General features: G+C 51.8%; 1 protein-coding gene across 5 annotated transcripts in view; it reads right to left on the bottom strand.

Annotated features, from left to right (window-relative positions):
* Positions 1 to 17,687, bottom strand: part of DLGAP4 (DLG associated protein 4) — a 151,224-nt gene that overhangs the window by 65,067 nt on the left and 68,470 nt on the right. For 3 of the 5 annotated variants that reach the window (XM_026867237.1, XM_026867238.1, XM_026867242.1), the window contains exons 2-3: positions 2,128 to 3,170; positions 561 to 731 (exon numbers count right to left, since the gene is read on the bottom strand). In XM_026867237.1, the coding sequence (XP_026723038.1) occupies positions 561 to 731; positions 2,128 to 3,078 (1,122 nt within the window). In that variant the 5' untranslated portion in view covers positions 3,079 to 3,170. Of the gene's footprint in view, positions 1 to 560; positions 732 to 1,455; positions 1,510 to 2,127; positions 3,171 to 17,687 lie in introns of all 5 variants that reach the window. The other 2 variants (XM_026867240.1, XM_026867241.1) reach the window with 2 other exon arrangements.

The following is a 17,687-nucleotide window of genomic DNA, read 5'->3' as shown; positions in this document are numbered from 1 at the left end:
AAGCAGGGAGTGGGCTTGTCCTGCTCCAGGGAGGAGTGGGTGGCAGGGGACACATGGCCTTGCAAAAGGACATCTCCCACACACCGGGCTCCAGAGGTGACTTCTCCATTGCCAGCTTAGTCCCCTTCCTGTGCCAAGGAGAGGTCTGGATACAACCACACCATCCTATCCCGAGGGCCAGCCCCTAGCTCTGTGCCCTGCCGACACACCGGGCTCACACTGGCTGTCTAGGGGCAAGGTCAGCCCAAGCATCTGTGACCTGTTGCTTTGTGGGGGCACTGAACATCGTGTTTTCTGGCCTGGGTGCCTGGGGTCTTGACTTTGCTGGTGAGATGTTGCCAGCCATGGGGCCTGCCCCAGGTGCTCAGGATGCCGCTTACACCCCAGTGTCCCCTGGTGCCCCTACAGCCATGCTGCCAGCAGCTGCCAGCTGCTCTTTACCCAGGCTGCTCCCGCTCCAAGTCTGGTGGCACTGGCTGCCAACCCCGTCCGATGGTCCCAGGAGGGTCAGGGCAGGGAGGGAGCTGGGCAAAAGCTTCCCCTCAAAACAAGATCCCTACCTGGCCGCTGCCTGCGTCGGTTGGCCCAGGGCTGAGGGGCTGGTCCCACCTCCGTGGGGGCTCGCTCGGCTGCAGCGGGGCGGCACCCGTGTCCTCCCAGCCAAGTGGTGGGGCTGCCCAGCTGCTGGCTGGGCTCACGCCACCCAGCTGTGCCCACAGCCCTCCGTCAGGCTGTCGAGAAACGGAGGCTCATTACATGGTGGGGAATAATGAGCAGGGCAGTCTCGTACCCCCGGCCATGGCCACACCCCGGGAGGTGAGGTGAGGGGCTCTGGGGGTTGCATACGGTGCCCAGGGCTGCCTGCACTGGGCTCTGCGGCCGCACCCAGAGGGGGAACAGTGCCAGCGGGTATTTTGTTTGTAGCTCTTTAACCTCCTAAACTTAACTGAAAGGAAAGGGGCAAAGAAAAAGAAACCAGGCCGAGAACATTTTTTCTGATGATGTTCCTGACGCAAAAAGTCCCCCTGAAATTTGATTTGCATCCGTGGGCAGCAAGGTATTGAAAGCAGACTGTGCTTCAGTAATTCATTGCTCTTTAAAGCTTCTAAGCCCACTGGCCACAGCCAGGGGAGCCCATGACACCTTTGCATTAAAAAGGATGCTGGAGATTTACATACATAGACTAGTCCCCTCCTCCCTCCATCCAGGCCTGGCTTATTTATCTTCATTCCTCTATCTAGGGCACAACCAGGCTTATGTTCTTCAAGCGCCGCTTTTTGAAACTGCCAGTGACCTGGCACTCTTGGTGACGGGGGTGGTTCAAACCAGCATTAGCCATGCAGGCTTCTGCCATGCAAATGGGGCGGCTGGCACTGCCCTCTTGGCCCCACAGCCCTGCCCTGCGTCCAGGTGAGCAGCAAAGGCAGCCATGCCCCGCGGAGCTGCAGGTCCTACCAGCGCTCCAGGGAAGCTCTGTAGAGCGGGGCTTACTGGGCACGCCGGCACATCCTTGCGATGCGTGGATATAAAGGGTTAAGTATTAGTTACTGGTGACCTTCAGACCGCGGGAGGGCAGTGGTGCCTGGCCAGAGGCTGGGGAGCTGTGTCCGGGTGGGATATGAGCCATGGCTCCTCGGCATGCCCAGCTGTCTGGGCACTGAGTGGAAACAAGTATGTGTGGGCAGCTTCGTGCCTGGCTGTCCAGGAGTCTGCCCCACCACAGCATCTGCAGGGTCTGGGTGGGCAGCGGGGGCGGGGCTGGGGTCCTGCAGCAAATGGGGATCACAACAGAGGGTGCCGAGGCTGTGGTGTGGGCACATCACCTCCTCTCCACATTACCATGGTCCAGCACAGGGGCTGGGGGGCCCTGGGGCAGTGCTGCAGCGGGGGGAGCTGAACCCCATCAGCACCAGTGTCCCTGCAGGTGTGGTGGCCTGTCTCTGGGGTCTTGGAGAATTTAACCCCCCTCAGCTGTCTCCGGGCAATGTGAGTTGAGGTGGCAGCTGAATCATCTGGAGCTGTCTGATAAGGTCTACTGGGCAATAGGACGCCTACTGAGAGGGTGTCCCCTGTCTTCCTGCACTCTCCCTGCATGGAGCAAGCCATAACCCCCCCTGCTGCACCCACCTGCAGGTAGTGGTAGGCCAAGTCTTGATGGCAGGACTTGGATTTCAGCAAGGCTTTGTCGATCGTGGCGGAGGCCTTCTGGCATACTTCCCGGGCATGGCTGAGTGTCAGCGTGGACCAGGAGCCCCTCTTAATGTAGTTGGAGTCATTGTTGATGGGGATATTGGTGCAAGGGGTGACCTTGAGGTCATTATTGCTCTTGGAGGATTTCAGCATGTGCTCGCTGATGGTATTGTAAGCGTGCATGAAATACTTCGGCTGGCTGTGGTCCGGCTGCCGGCCCAGTGTCATGAGGCCCATTGGGTTGCGGTAGCTGCAGGTATCACTGTCTAAATTGTCATCTGAGCTCCACCAGCCTGATATGTTGGATCTGGTCCTGCGCTTGGGCTCGGAGGTCTTAGCTCTGTCTTTGCTCTTGCTCCTCCGATTTTGCTTGGGATCATCCCCCCCCTTCTTGCCATTCATGTTGCCTTTGGTGGGGCCCTCCAGAGACTGGGACTTGGCAAAAAGCTTCTGGACAGAGTGGACAAGGTGCCGGATGCGCCCAGGGCTCTCGCTCCGGTGCTTTGCATCGCTCCTCTGAAACTGGAGGGTGCTGAAGCCATCTCTGTGGATGGGGAGCTGCTTCTCAAACTGGTCAAGGAGGTTTGCAGGCAGGCGGTTGATTTTAGTGGCTTGGGCATGGCTTGGAAAAGGGTTGTCGTCTGGGACCTCGAAGTGGGAGTTGTAATGGATGCGGGGGAAAGTACTGCTGTTGGAGATCTGATTGTTGAGTGGAAGGAGACAGTCTCCATGGAGGGTGTTCTGGGTTGGGAATCGAGGGTCCATGGCGAAGGAGTCAGTGGGGCTGAGGAGATATGGGTTCCTGTCCTGGGGGGCATAAAGAGAGTCTTGAGGGGAGTCCAGGTTATCAGAGAGGTGGCGGCTTCTGTTATCTCCTAAGCCCTTCATGGTCCCAGTGTTTCCTAGACCATCGCTCAGGGATGGTGCGGCAGAGCCCTTGCAGGAGCGCTGACCCTCCTCCCCCGCAGACTTCCCTGAACCTGGAGGAAGAGGACAGATGCTCAGAGCCTGTCGAGAACTCTTTGGCAGCCCACTCCTCACTGGGTCGTCCTTGCGAGGGCTGTCCCAGCTCTAAAAGCAAATACCACCAAGGTTAAGGGACAAAGGAGAGAAGCAGGATGGGGGAGGTGACAGGGAGGAGAAGAAGGGGCATGAGACCAGGGGCTGGAGAGAACAGGGTACAGGAGCAGAGGCAGGGAAGGATTCATTCTTTCTAGCTGCAGTTTAAGTGCTTGTGTGTCTCAGTGCTCAACCACAGGCTGCTTAAATAATTCTGCTGCTATTTTTCTGGTGCCTGCATATGTTTATTTAATAGAGTCCCTTCCCCAGTCAGGAACAAAGGCTATCAGGGGTGCTGCCAGCAAATCACTGCTCCTGTCCCATTTTTTCAGGGGGCTGGATAAAAATCTGCTGTCAAACACTGCACACGGGCCTTGGCTGAGCCAAGGGAAGTCTGGAGCTGAGCATGCCATCTTCTGCATTACGCTTTGTGTTTCTGTGTTTACTGGATCTCAGAAGAGGGCTGGCAGCCCTGCTTTGTGTGTTGTGTGCAGCTGCGCTAATGTGATATGATGTCAAACATCGTCTCTCTAACAAGAGCCCTGGTTTATGGCATGTTTTACCCCAGAGGAAATTGTTTCAGTAGCTATGATGAGAACAGAGGTGTTTCTGAACACTCAGAGCCTGAGCTGCTCAGCTGATCTTTCCTGCCTTGCTGCTTTGCTCCTGGGGAAGCTGTGCCACCCTCTGAGCCTGGCCTCTGCCTCTCCTCTGCCACAGCAAGGGGCTGAGGTTGGGCATCTGTGGTCTGTTCAGCTGGCACAGACATCCCTGCGGGTGGTGAAGGGGGGCAGCCGGACACAGAGGATCCCCTTCGGCAGGGGAGCTTCTCACTGAAGGTTTCTCAGGTGTGCTTACCTCATCCTGCTTGGCTCAGAGGGATCCTCAGCTGAACTGGGTTATACGGGGAAAAAAAGGACAAAATTTTGGGGACTGCTTAAAGAAAATCAATGAACATATAGATGAGATGAATTGTCAGTCAATGAGTTGATTTTCCATACTTAAATCCTATTTAAAATCATGTAGTGTGTAAACAAATTCTTATTTCCTTTTACCTTTCAGTTTAGTTTCTTATTTCCCTTTTGTTGTCATTTGCATCTCTTAAAGGCAACTAGCAAACACTGAGGCATCCTATGGGTGTAAAAATCCAGAGAATGAGATCCTAGACTACCTTTCCAAAGACCAGGGCTCCAAAACATGTACATATGGCTGAATGGCTGCTCTGGGACCTGGGACAACAAGGGTCTGTGCAGAAGAGCCATTTTCCAACAGGAGGATGATCCAGTGTTCCCCAATATACACCTAGAAGGGGGAATTATTCCTAAAGAACGAGTAGGATAATGGTGTGTCTCTGTGACAAGCAGAGCTGGTAGTCTGGGCTCCTCGGTTCTCCCTGTTCAGCCACAGTTTTGACTCTGGTCTTCCCAAGGAGCCTGCCCTCCTCCACCCAGTCTGGTCAGCGAAAATAGCCAGGACCCCACTGGTGCGGGGAGTGGAGTCAGCAATCACTGAAGGATAATAGGAGTTGGCAGGCTTGATTTTCTTCCTCACACAGGGAAAATATACCAAAAATGAAAAGCATCTGGGGCTTTAAATAATTGTTTGGAAGCACAAAAAAAAAAAAAAAAAAAATTCCATAGCTTGATGGGTTTTAAAAAGTCTCCATCTAACTCCATTGCTTCCACGGGGTTGGCAAAGCAAAGCTGGTGTTTGTAAACCTGTGGTTTGCAGGCAGCAGGTGACACAGCCTGGGCTCCCCACCCTGCTTCAACAGAGACTTCTGCTCCTGCAAATCCTGCTCCGGGGGGGTCCTGACAGCTTTCCTGTGCTGAGCTCAGCCAAGCGCATTTCTAGGCATTGCCAGCTGTCCCCAGAACTCATGTGAACCTGCACGACTCTTGTCCCCAGCAGATCCTGTGGCCCTACTCAAGGCTTGCTTGGCCCTGTCCTGAAACCCACCTGGAGAAGCTGTGTACGGTCATGGGGTGGGTCCTCTTGACCTGCTGCTGACCTGGGCCCTGCAGCTGGTCCAGATGCCATCATCTACAGCCTGGTGCCCTGCCCTGTGGTCTGGGCTTTGGTGGTGTGGGAGAGATGATTTGTCCCCCAGGCCTCTTCACCGGATGGACAGTGTCCATACATTTTGGGGATGAGGACATGACTGTTATCCTGGCCTGAGCTGGGGGAACTTTGATATCAAACCTTTCCTTCTTGCCAAAACATACAATGCAACATCAGACGTGTCCAGCTGCTCATGGTCCCTGTGGGTGCCATCCTTTTCTCACTGTGCTCTTTGGCAGCTAGGTGCACCAGCCTCTCTGGAGACCCTTGCCCATGGGACAGCACCCATGTGAGCTGGCGGAGCGGCAGCAGGTGCTGGCTGGAGAAGTGCCACAGAAGTGCCACAGAAGTGCCACTCATGGATGTGCCAAGCAGACCTGCTTCTGCTTTGTGCAAGCTGGCATCAGTGCAGTGGTTAAAGAGCAGTGACAAAAAGGCCCAGGAGATGTTCTCAAAGGAAACCCTCTGGACAGAAGAGAAGGACGAAGTGTAGAAGGGCAGGCTTTAGACTGAGCCATCCATCTGGTCCTTTACGTTCCAGCTGGCCATGAACGAGTAAGCTCAACCCTGCTCGACTTGGAGGGGAAGCCCCACAGGTAGTGGGGAGTCCAAATCCTCCCTGAGTATCACCCTGATCTGCCCAGGCTCAGCTCTGCCCACTGTGGCTTCTTTCTCCTTTCCTTCTGTGTGCCAGATCCAGACTCCCAGCAAGGTCCTTTGCTCAGGTGCAGCCGCCTGAGGCCACCCCGACTCTGATGGACTCTGTGCTTCTCCCACCACTTTAAGCTACAGGAGTCAGACAGTCCCTAAGGAAACAACACAGCGCTGATTTAATTATAATGGGATGACTCCGGATATTGATAGCAAATGCATCTTTTCCTACAAAGGGCAATCAATATTTGAAACAGAAGTCTCCCGGGCACTCCTGAGAGACACTTCAGCCCTGTGACTCCTTTGCCATAAAGCACATCAGCATCACCGCTTTTGTGTTCACTGGGCTCCAGAATAAAGTAAAACTGCCCTAGGACTAAAAATAAACAGGGAAATGAAATTAAATAAATTAAATGAAAACAAATGAAATGTAATGAAAGCCTGGCTTGCAAGAGAAGAGCTGGGTCTGGGGCCTGAACTGGCTCAGGACAGCTCAAGAAGCAGAGGGGCAGGGAGGAATGACTGAAGGGCTGTGGGGACAAGCAGGAAGGGAGGAAAAGTGAAGTTTGTGGCGGGGATGGAGCAGAAAGGATGACAAGGCAGGGAGCAGGGGAGGGCAGAGAGATACCTCTCTCTTAGGCTGGTGTGCTCTTGCCAAGGGTGGACACTCACTTCAATATGGCAGATATTTTATTGCTCCCTTTTCCTCCTGTGAGCTCTTTCAGGGTTGCCAACAGGTCCTGATCCTCCTGCCTGTCCTGCTTGCTCTGGGCTTCCCTTTACTTGATGGCCAGGCACAGTGTGGGGCACCAGCCTTGCTGCTGGACTTGTGTTGGGTCAGGGCTGCTGGGACAGCCAGGGCTCCCCCAGCCCCTGGTGCCCACCGCGCTGTGTTGACTGTATTCTCTGTGAGCTGGTTACCATTTAAGACGGATTAAACTGTTTTCATTACATTTCAATTACTCTTTGCAATCCTTGGCACTTTCTTGAGATGTGGAGTCAGGGAAGGGAAAAACCCAACAAACCACTTCTGCACAATCTTTTTAATTTGGAAAGATGAAAAAGCTTGAAATTAAATCTAACAAATCCATGATGCTGCAGCTTGCAGTCTGGGCCAGGGCTGTGTCTCACGACAGCTGTCTGGTGCCCCTGCTGTGTCCCCCCACCCGAGTCAGGCACCATGGCAAGGAGGTGGACAGCCCCTGACCACAGGGAGGGCACCCGGAGTCATCAGCAGGAGAAGACCCCCATAGAGGGGCTGTCAGGGCATAGAGAGGATGAATCCCTAAGCCCAGGGGAAGGGACTGGTTTTGCTGCATGGCACCATTACCTTCCTTTCCCTCAGCCTGTGTTTTTTCAGGGTTGCCATTCCTCTTACCAGTGGCTTTGCTGATGCTCAGAGGTCTCTGAGGTGCAGTGGATGACCTCACCTGATTTATGGCAGTTTTGTTGGTCCCAAACCACTCCGAACAGCAGCTGGAGTCACCTTCCCCTTGGGTAGAGTTTACAACAGCAGCGCTTGTACTGCCTTTTTGAAGGCTCAGAGTGGTTGCACTGAACTGACTTACAGCAGCACCTCCTGCAAAACACATCTTCACCTCCAGACATCAAGCAGATAAGAAAGCTCAAATCATAGAATCACAGAATGGTTTGGATTGGAAGTAACTTTAAAGACCATCTAGTTCCAACCCCCTGCCATGAGCAGGGACACCTTCCACTAGCCCAGGTTGCCCAAAGCCCCGTCCAACCTGGCCTTGAACCCTTCCAGGGAGGGGGCAGCCACAGCTTCTCTGGGCAGCCTGTGCCAGGGCCTCACCAAACTCACAGTAAAAAATGTCTTTCTTGTATCTAATTTAAATCTACACTCTTATCAGTTTAAAACCACTACCCCTCATCCTATCCCTACATTCCCTGATCAAAGATCCCTTCCCTTTTCCTGTAGCCCCTTTCAGCCCTGGAGCCTTCTCTTCTCCAGCTGAACCCCTCCAACTCTCAGCCTGTCCTCACAGGGGGTGCTCCAGTCCCTGATCATCTTTGTGGGCTCCTCTGGACCTGCTCGAGGAGGTCCATGTGCTCCTTATGTTGGTGCCCCCAGAGCTGGACCCAGCACTGCAGGGGGGTTCTCAAGAGAGCAGAGTATAGGAACAGAATCCCTCCGCTCTCCCTGCTGCCCACACTGCTCTGGGTGCAGCCCAGGACACGGGTGGATTTCTGGGCTGTGAGCTCACATTGCTGTTTCACTGTCAGATTTCCACTCACTAATACCCCCAAGTCCTTCTCCTCAGAGCTGCTCTCAATCCACTCATCCCCCAGCCTGTGTTCATGCTTGGGATTGCCCTGACTCATGTGCAGGACCTTGCACTTGGCCTTGTTGATCTCCAAGAGGTTTGCATGTCCCACCTCTCCAGCCTGTCCAGGTCCCTCTGGATGGCACATCCCTTCCCTCCAGCGTGTCACCCCACCACACAGCTCGGTGTCATCAGCAAACCTGATGAGGGTGCACTCAATCAAGGGACATTGAGCCATTCACTGCAGCTCTCTGAGTGTGAATGTCAAGCCAATTCTTTATCCACCAAGAGGTCCATCCATCAAACCCACTTCTCTCCAATTTAGAGACAAGGATGTCACGTGGGACAGTGTCCAAAGCTTTGCACAAGCCAGGTAGATGATGTCAGTTGCTCTTCCCCTGTCCACCAGCACCGTAACACCATCCCAGAAGGCCACCAAATTTTTCAGGTGTGATTTGCCCTTAGTGAAGCCATGTTGTCTGTCACCAATCACATCCTTATTTTCCAGGTGCTCTAGCATGTTTTCCAGGAGGATCCGCTCCATGATCTTTCTGGGCACAGAGGTGAGACTGACTGGCCTGTAGTTCCCCAGGTCTTCTTTGTTTCCCTTTTTAAAAATGGGGGTTATGTTTCCCCTTTTCCAGTCAATGGGAACTTCACCAGAGCGCCATGACTTCTCACATCTGATGGATTATCCACTTAGCCACTTCATCTGCCCATTCCCTCATGACCCTCAGATGCATATGATCGGGTCCCAGAGACCTGTGCACCTTCAGGTTCCTTAGATGTTCTCAAACTGGATCTTCTCCTAAAGTGGGTGGTTCTTCCTTCTCCAGTCCCCATCCTCACCTCCTCTGTCTTGGGCGCTGTGGCTGGAGCACTTGCTGGTGAAGACTGAGGCAAAAATGTCAGACTACTTCAGCGTTCTCCATATCCCAAGCATTAGTCTCCCTTTTCCTTCCAGAGAGGGCCTGCATTTTCCCAAACCTTCCTTTTATTACCAACATGCCTGTAAAATCTTTTTTTTTGTTGCCCTTGATGTCCCTGGCCAGATTTAATTCTATCAGGGCTTTGGCTTTCCTAACCTGATCCCTGGTTACCCAGATAGTTTCTCTGTATTCCTCCCAGGTTACCTGTCCTTGCTTTCATGCTCTGTAGACTTCCTTTCTGTGTTTGACCTTGTCTAGGAACTCCTTGTTTATTCCTGTGGACCTCCTGGTGTTCTTACCTGACTTTCTCTTTGCCGAGATGCATCACTTCTGAGCTTGGAGGAGATGAATCTTGAATATCAACCAGTTTTCTTGGGCCCCTCTTGCCTCCAGGGCTTTATGACATGTTATTCTGTCAAGCAGATCCCTGAAGAAGCCAAAGTCTGCTCTCCTGAAGTCTATGTTAGCGAGCTTGCTGTGCATCCTCCTCACTGCCTTAAGGATCTTGAACTCCCGTATTTCATTGTCACTGCAGCCAAAGGAGCTTCCCACTTCTCACCAGCCCCTCTTTGTTGGTAAGAACAAGGTCCGGCATAGCACCTCTCCTCCTTGGCTCCTCTATCACTTGGAGGAGGAGGCTACCATCAATGGGAACCTCATGGATTGCTTATGCACTGCAGTGTTGTCCCTCCAACAGGTATCAGGGTGGTTGAAGTCCCCCATAAAGACCAGGACTTGTGAATGTGAAGCTGCTTCTGTCTATAGCCGGACTCATCTGCTCAGTCTTCCTGGTCAGGTAGCCTCAGCAGACCCCCATTTTAACATCTGTCCCTGCCTTCCCTTTAATCCTGACTCATAAGCTCTTGTTTGGCTCCTCATCCATCCCCAGGCAGAAGTCTCTGTACTCCAGCTGGTCATTGACATAGAGGGCTTCCTAAAGAGTCTGCATCCTTCCGTTCCAACACTCCCACCACATGCCATTAAGATCATAGCCCTGCAGGCGTGCTTGAGTCTCTAGCTCCACTTGTTTATTCCTCATGCTATGTGCATTTGCACAGAAGCTTTTAAGTTGAGCCCCCAGTAAAGCTGACTTTCTGGCTGGAATTCCTTTGTGCTCCTCTTCAGGTGCTCTCCTGCTGACCTGTGATCCCTCTCCAGGCTCTGGGCATCTATTGCTTGCACAGACATCAAGCTGGTAGGAGTGGGATGGTTTGAGGTTCTCCTCCCCTGTCAAATTTAGTTTAAAGCCCTCTTCACCAGCTTGGCAAGCCTATGGCCAAGATGGTCTTCCTTTTCTCTGACAGATGGATGCCATCAGCCTGAACTAGATAAGGTTTCTCAAAGTGAGTCCCATGGTCTAAGTAGCTGAACCCGTGGCTATGGCACCAGCCCTGTAAACAATTGCTGATTTGACAGATTCGACCGGTCCTTTCAAACCCCTTCCCTTTGACTGGGAGGATTGATGAAGAAAGTACCTGCCCTCCAGAGTCCCTTACTGCTGCTCCCTGGGCTCTGTAGCCCTTGATCTCCTCAGACTGCTCCTGGATGTAACATTGGTGCTCACAAGAAACAACAGCAGTGGATAATAGTCAGTGGGCTGTACGAGGCTCAGCAATCTCTGGGTGACATCTCTGATTCAAGCCCCCAGTAAGCAGCACACCTCTCTAGAGAGCGTGTCAGGTTGGCACATGGCTGCCTCTATATCTCTCAGAAAGGAGTTGCCTACCACTATCATCCGTAACCTTTTCTTAGTTGCACTGGTTGTTATATGCAGGAGGTGACAGCCTTGCCTTAAGAAGCTTCCTGCTCTTCAGGGACTCCTCTCCTGCCCTGGCTCAGCATGGCCAGTGTTTCCCTCCTGGAGGACCCTCAGCTGCTGTGCTCATCTACTGTGAGTGGAAGATGGGGTTGGTCCAAGGGCTGCCGAAGCTGCTTGGAGATGGTTCACTCCACTTCAGGAAGACCGAATCACATCTTCATTGTGAGCTGAACAGCCTCCATTACTGTAAGAGATACTTCAGTGACTGCAAATATTTGCTTTTCTCTCTCCTTTTAACAGCAAAGAGATTAAACTGGCTCAGACTCTGGGCAGAGCAGGAGGTAACCAAAAGGATCTGGATGTTGTAAGAGGAGACAGTTGCAATGCAGTGTAAAGACTAGCAAAGGAATGGTTTCCTAGTTATATGTCCTGTCCTCACTCTCACATGCCTGCCCAGCTGTCCATCCAGCCAACCGCCCAGCCAGGCAGTGTTTGGTAAGTCCTTCAAATTATGGTTTGTAACTCCTGGCAGAAAGTGTGAGCGAGAAGTCTGTCAAAATGTCACCCAGGGCAGCACCAGGGCAGTAGCTAATAAGCTGTCCTGGAGACGTCTTCTTTCTTTGCAATCCTATAATGCTCTGAAGCTTCTACTATCCCTCTGGGATCTCTCTGGTGGCAGCTTCAGCCTGTGATGTCATGTCCTATCCACCCTGCACATGGAGAACAGATCTTCCTTTCCACCCTTGGAGACTAGCTCCATGCCCCCTTGGAGGTGCTCCACCAGGCTATGCACTGTGTCCTCGAGAGGATGGCTGCCCAGGAGACACTGGCCATGGGTCCATCCCCATCTCCCCACAGTAATTCCTCTCCTGTTGCTGTGACATGGAGAGGGCAGCAGCCAGAGGACCACTGCTCCACAGGGGTTTTTCCTTGCCTGTTCTGAACAGGCTCGAGCCCCAAGACACAAAACAACAAAGCCTGGGATGCCCCAGTGCTTGTGAGAGGGCAGACCACCTCCTGCAAGCCAGCCATGTTAGGGACCATCAGCTTTGATCAGCTTCTGTACTGGGGCTCTGCACCACAAGGGACTTGGGCAAACCAGCTGCCAGTGCCCACTATGCCTCCAGTTTAACTTCTGGGGTGGAGGTGGGTTTCCAGGAGAAACTGTCCTTTTTCTTATGTCTCTATGTTCCTATGGGCCAAATTCCTGATTTAAACTCTGCAAACCCACATTAAAACAGCTTATCCTGAGGGCATCAAGAGACAGGGCAGAGGACAGGGCAAACCCTCTGCCCTCTCTCAGTGAGAAGGGGACAGGAGGAGGAAATGAAGTACCTTACCCTGTCAACCTTGTCTCACTGCTTTCTGCTTCAGTCCATTTCCAGGATTTCACTTTGCAATTATCTGGTGTTTATAAGTCCAATACGCAGCAGAGGCAGTTGGCACCGGGCAGGGCTTGCTCCTTCTCACCAAGCCTGGGAGGGAGCAGAATGCTCTGAGAGCACCCTGATGTTCACCTGGATTTCTGCTCCTTGTGCGTGCATATTGGGACTGTAGCATGAGCGCAAACACATCTGTGTGGCTGTGGATTATGTGTGTTCGTGTGCTGTCACCTGTGGTGCGTGTGGTGGAGATGCAGGTACGGGGATCAGGATTGTCCTGCCAGATGCCAGAGGAGAACAGGAGGGAGATCAGACCTACCTCTTGCAGCTTTCATAGCATGAGGGACTGCAGTCTGCATGTGGGTGCTTCTGTTCCTGCATTTCACCTTCCACGGCCAGCAGTGGGTGCAGGCTCTGTACTGCCTCCCTCCTTTTTACCATGCCCTTGGCACACATCTTCATGCAAGAATTCCATGTCCTCTCCTTGGCTGCCCTCTGCAAATGCAGTCATGGCTGCCCTGACTGAGCAGTGCCTTCATCCAGAAACAAGCACCTGAAGAGCTCTTCTTCCTCCACACAATTAAAGCCAAAAGCATCATTCCCTTTTTCCCTTGCTTCCCTCTCCTCTCTGCCTCCCCCTCACAGCTTAGCCATAGACTTCCTGCTATTCCCACCAGCAGAGCTTTCCAACAGCTTCTAAGTTTGTTCCCTGTGGAAACACCCAAGCTTCTGCCCCCACGCTGCATGCCAGCCCAGCGGCCTTCATCCTTGTAATTGGAGGGAGGAACCTACCACCTCCCAGGAGAGCTCAGCTCTCTCCTCCTAACAGGTGTCATGTCCCATCTAAAGAACATAATGCACCACAAAATCACTGCACCTGTGCAAAACACCAGGCACCAGACATACAGCCAGACCTCGGTCCAGGTGGTGCCTGCAAGAAGCCAGAGACCCTCTCGCCAGGCTTCTTGGCTGGCATTTATATAACAATCACAGATTTGTTTAGGTTGGAAAGCATCTCTTGAGATCATAACCTTCAAATCAGGGTTTGCCTCAACAGGACTGGCTGGGAAGAGATGTGTACTACTGAGCCACGGCTGGGCACGAAGGGCCAGGAGGCCATTCACGTGCTGTCAGGAGAGGCAGGTAGAAGCATGAGAAGAAGCAGCCTGTAAAATGGGACTGCTCAGGGCAGAAGTCCTCCAGAAGGAAGAAACCCTGGTCCTGACAGGGCTGCAGGCACCCTTCAGAGTCCAGTAATCCTGCCCTCTGCTGATCAGCTCTTCCAGGGCTCCATGTACCATAATCTCCCACGTAAACCTCAGTCCAGCCATCCAAGCTGGCTGCAAACACATGGGTGGCTTTTATATATAGAAACCTAGCAGCATGCTAATAACTAGCTAAAGACTAAATGATTCTCAACCTGCAGAAGAAAAATTACTCCCCTCACCCTGCCGCAAGAAGCTTAAAAAATTGTATACTGTGGTGTAGGTGACGTCGGTCTGCCTACACGCATGAATTCAAATGTTCCCTGAATTAGCAGGAACACTTCATGTGGCATTCACCAAGGGGGGCCGCCGGCTTCCAGGGCGTTGCATTAATGATGATTCAAAGAGTTCAAAATCTAATCGCAGAGGATAAAAATAGCTGGCTTCTACTTAGAACAATTCATTATACAACAGACCTTCTTCCAGCCTCCTTCTGCCACTCGGTTCTCCTTGGGAAGTTTCCCACTGCTGCCAGGGAGCTTCATCCCAGGGGCAGAGTGGGTACCAAGGTCTGAGCAGCATGCCATACTGCCCATCCCAGGCTGCTGGGAAGAGCTTAAGCCAGGGTCTCCTGAGGAGCTCCTGTGGGGTTAATGTCACCTGGACTTTCCCACTGAGATGTGTAACAGCATCACCAGGAGAACCAAGGCACACCTGCCCTTTGCCCCTCACTCTCCATACAGCAATGGAGGGGAGTCAATGGCTTCTAGTGAGTCACGAATCTCATCTACCTGGGACCTACCCAGCTACACATCTGCTATGTGTCTTACCCCTAGGAGATAGGCAAATTGCTTTATGAGGACCAATCTGCCCATTGCCTGAAGGTGTCCCAATGGGCTTGTCCAGTCCATCTACAAATCCAACTTCTAGGTGGCTGTGAGAGCCGAGAAATCAGGCCTGTGAGAAACTAAGACAAACAGCCTGGGAAAGCAAAAGTTGAGGCTGATTGAAGAAAGGCCTCAAGCACTCCCAAGACAAAACCATGAGTCACAGGGTGCTTTCTGTGGAGGCCGAAGCTGATAAGGCTGCCCGATATATCTGGGGGAGAGAGCCCTGTGGGGACAGGATGGCTCTGCCCTGGGGCACCTGGGCAGATTTCAAGGGCCATGTGTCCGGTGAATGAACTTTGCTTCATTATCCACGAAATGCATATTAAAGTTGACACCCCTCAATATGCTAATGAGGGCTGTCATGATCATGCTAGTGACATCATCCCATGAAACACCTTACCCCTCCCTGTACATGGGATACGTAGGTCTGTGGGTTGACCTAGGGGACGGACCCAAGGAAAGTGGGTATAAATCAAAGGGGAGAAGAAGCCACCCCCCCGGCCGTCTGGAGAGAGCAGTGAAGCAAAGAAGACGGATGCCAGCGAAGAAGATGGCCGCCTCCTGGAATCCTCGCCAGCAGGATCAGTGCAGGAACCCAGACCGGTGATCTGTACTCCCCCATTCCCTCTATCTCCCTCTTTTCCTTTTTCTATTAAGAAATGCAAACCATATTGTATTGCTTGCCACAGCTTGCTCTGTACTTAGCCAATTATCTTGTGTTCAATTAGTACATTGTAGGTAGTTAATAAATGCTTGAACTTGGAGACTTGTTGTCTGCTTCAATTGGGGATTTGCGAATCTGAGTCACTTGTCCCCCTCGTCAGAGCGGGACGTGACAGTGGCTAACGCTAGATGAACTAAATCCCAGTGTAGGCTACATTGGTAGAGTTCAAGAAAGTGTGCAGCACTGATTTTTCAACTCTACTGAGTCTTATGTCACCAGTGGAAAGATCTCACATCTCACTTCACGTGTAAGTGATTTGTTCCTTTTTAATGTGGAATCTGCATACGGCTCCCGAGGCCCCCTGGTAGCTGCACAGTGCCCCGCAGCCCTGGGGCACTCAGTGCATGTCTGTGGTCTCCTGCTTGTTCTTCAGGAGAAGGGTTATTTCTGCTGGGACTGACAGCTGATGCCCGCTGGAGTGATGGGGAAGGATTGGGTCTGACTGCAGCCATCTCAAAACAGACAAAGAATTTTTCTTTCTAATATGGTCTAGATACTACTTTTTTTTTTTTTTTTTTTTGTTAGCAGCACAACCAAATGCTGTGAAAATCAATGGCTGCAATATGACAAAGATATTTGACTTCATGTGTTGACTAAATTGGAGGAGCAAACGAACTCTTGAGAGAGACAGAGAACTTATTGTCATGCAAATGTCACTGGTAATATAATCAGCTCTCAAGGGAACAAAACCCCAGAAACTTTACAACCTATTTGTCTGACCCTAAATAGAAGTTTCACAAGGTTCTCCAGAAGATGGGATCTGCTCTGAAGAAGGAAATGCAAAGCATTAAGTAGGTCATATGAGACAAATGAAGGCAAGATAAGAAAGGGAGAGTTTTCAGACAGAAAGCAGAGCTGGTGAGACAGAGTGGAAGGACCAGGGCAGTGAGCAAGGGTCACTGTCTTTTGAAACCTACCTGCAGTCTCTGCTCTCTTACAGGGCACTCAGGGCACATGCTGGTGACAACATGGTGCATGTTCCAGCTTGTCTGGAACAGCAGCTAATGAGACCATTTGGGACCAAAACTGATTGTGCTGGTCAGTGCTGTTCAACAGGCCTGGAGCAGGGGGGTGTGTTTGCAGAGCCCTCCATGGAGCCAGCAGAGGACGAAAAGCACTTAACATGGCTGCCCTCGACCTTGCTTACGCTGTGACCCCCAGGCGTGGAGGCTGTCCACACCTGCACTGAAAACTTGTGACAAGAAGAAGGCAGGCCACTCTGCTTGGCCTTCTGTGCTACCACCCTGCCCCAAAACACCAGCTGGATCCTCCTGTCTCACTGTGCTACCAGAGCAAGCAGCAGCCCCAGGACTGGGGGTACCGAGGACTAAGCAGATGAGGAGGACGTGGGGATGGCTGGGAGGGTAGGGAAGGGTCCGTGCCCTGGATGCTTGTGGCACAACAGTAACAGGGCGCTCTGAAGGGTGATGGCTGTTGCTGCTGCACCACCAGGTCCTGCAGATTTGCAAGGATGTTGCTTTGCTCCAGGGCACATACTCCTCTGCCTAGCTGTCCAGATGAAGCGAGGTGGGTCCACATGGAGCTAGGCAGGGCCCTGCCTGCCTTTGGGATCAGGATGGAGATGCCCTCCCACAGTGGATTTGCTCAGTGACTGAGACAAGCAGTTCATGTTGCCTGAGGGAGGCAGGTGGGGAAAAACAAGCAGCTCCCTCTGCCATTCTTTCCAGAGAACAGACTGAGACTTGTCTGCAGCCTCCTGTGTGCTCAGAGCTGCGGGAACACTTCCTTTGTCTCAAACTAGGTCAGCACGGAGGCGTGACGTTACTATAGCAATCGGTATTAGATTTCATAACTTAAATTTAGTGATGGGCATGTTGGAGGATTCACTACTACATGGAGGGAGCGTTGTCACTGAAACGCCATCTCCAGCTCCCCTTCCCCAGCCTCCTTCTCCCTCCTGCTCTGTTGCCCCTTGTGCCACAAGCACAAAGCTGTACCTGGCCATCCCCTCCTCCCTCTTTCTTGCCCCCAGGCAAAGTGCTGGGAATCCTCGATACCCAATAGTCAATATTTGGTTTGCCTGTCATGTTCTTGGAGCTCCCCTCCATACAAACCTGTGTTTCGCAGCCTTTCCCTGCACTACTCTCATACATATTACTTCACATGATGATGGAAACTCGGGGCATCTTAGCAAGTTGCTCAAATATGAGCTTCTGCTTGTTTTCTCAAGTCTTGGACAAACATAACTTTAGGGAGAGCTGAACATAGGCATAAAGAAAGAGGAGCCTGCATTTTCATCTTCCTTTCATCTCAGTCATTCAGTCAACCATTCAGTGCCCTATTCAACAGAGCTTTTCATTATGCAAAAAAATGCTAATCCTTTTCCGATGCTTTCACACTTGTATAAACCCCCATTCCTTCGACTGAAAAGCAATTATATCAGTTTACCTTTCTGTCAAAAACAGGATTAATATTCCAATACCAGAATCTCCTTTATTTTCCTATCTTTTGCTTTAGGAAACTAGAGATTATTAGTGGAGGTATTCCTCAGAGCAAGAATACATTATTTTAAATATGATTATTTTAGC

Source organism: Athene cunicularia, unplaced genomic scaffold, assembly GCF_003259725.1.
Source record: "Athene cunicularia isolate RWA unplaced genomic scaffold, athCun1 SCF_2, whole genome shotgun sequence".
NCBI lineage: Eukaryota > Metazoa > Chordata > Aves > Strigiformes > Strigidae > Athene > Athene cunicularia.
The sequence above is the reverse complement of the archived record's forward strand: the minus strand, read 5'-3'. Positions and strand labels throughout refer to the sequence as shown.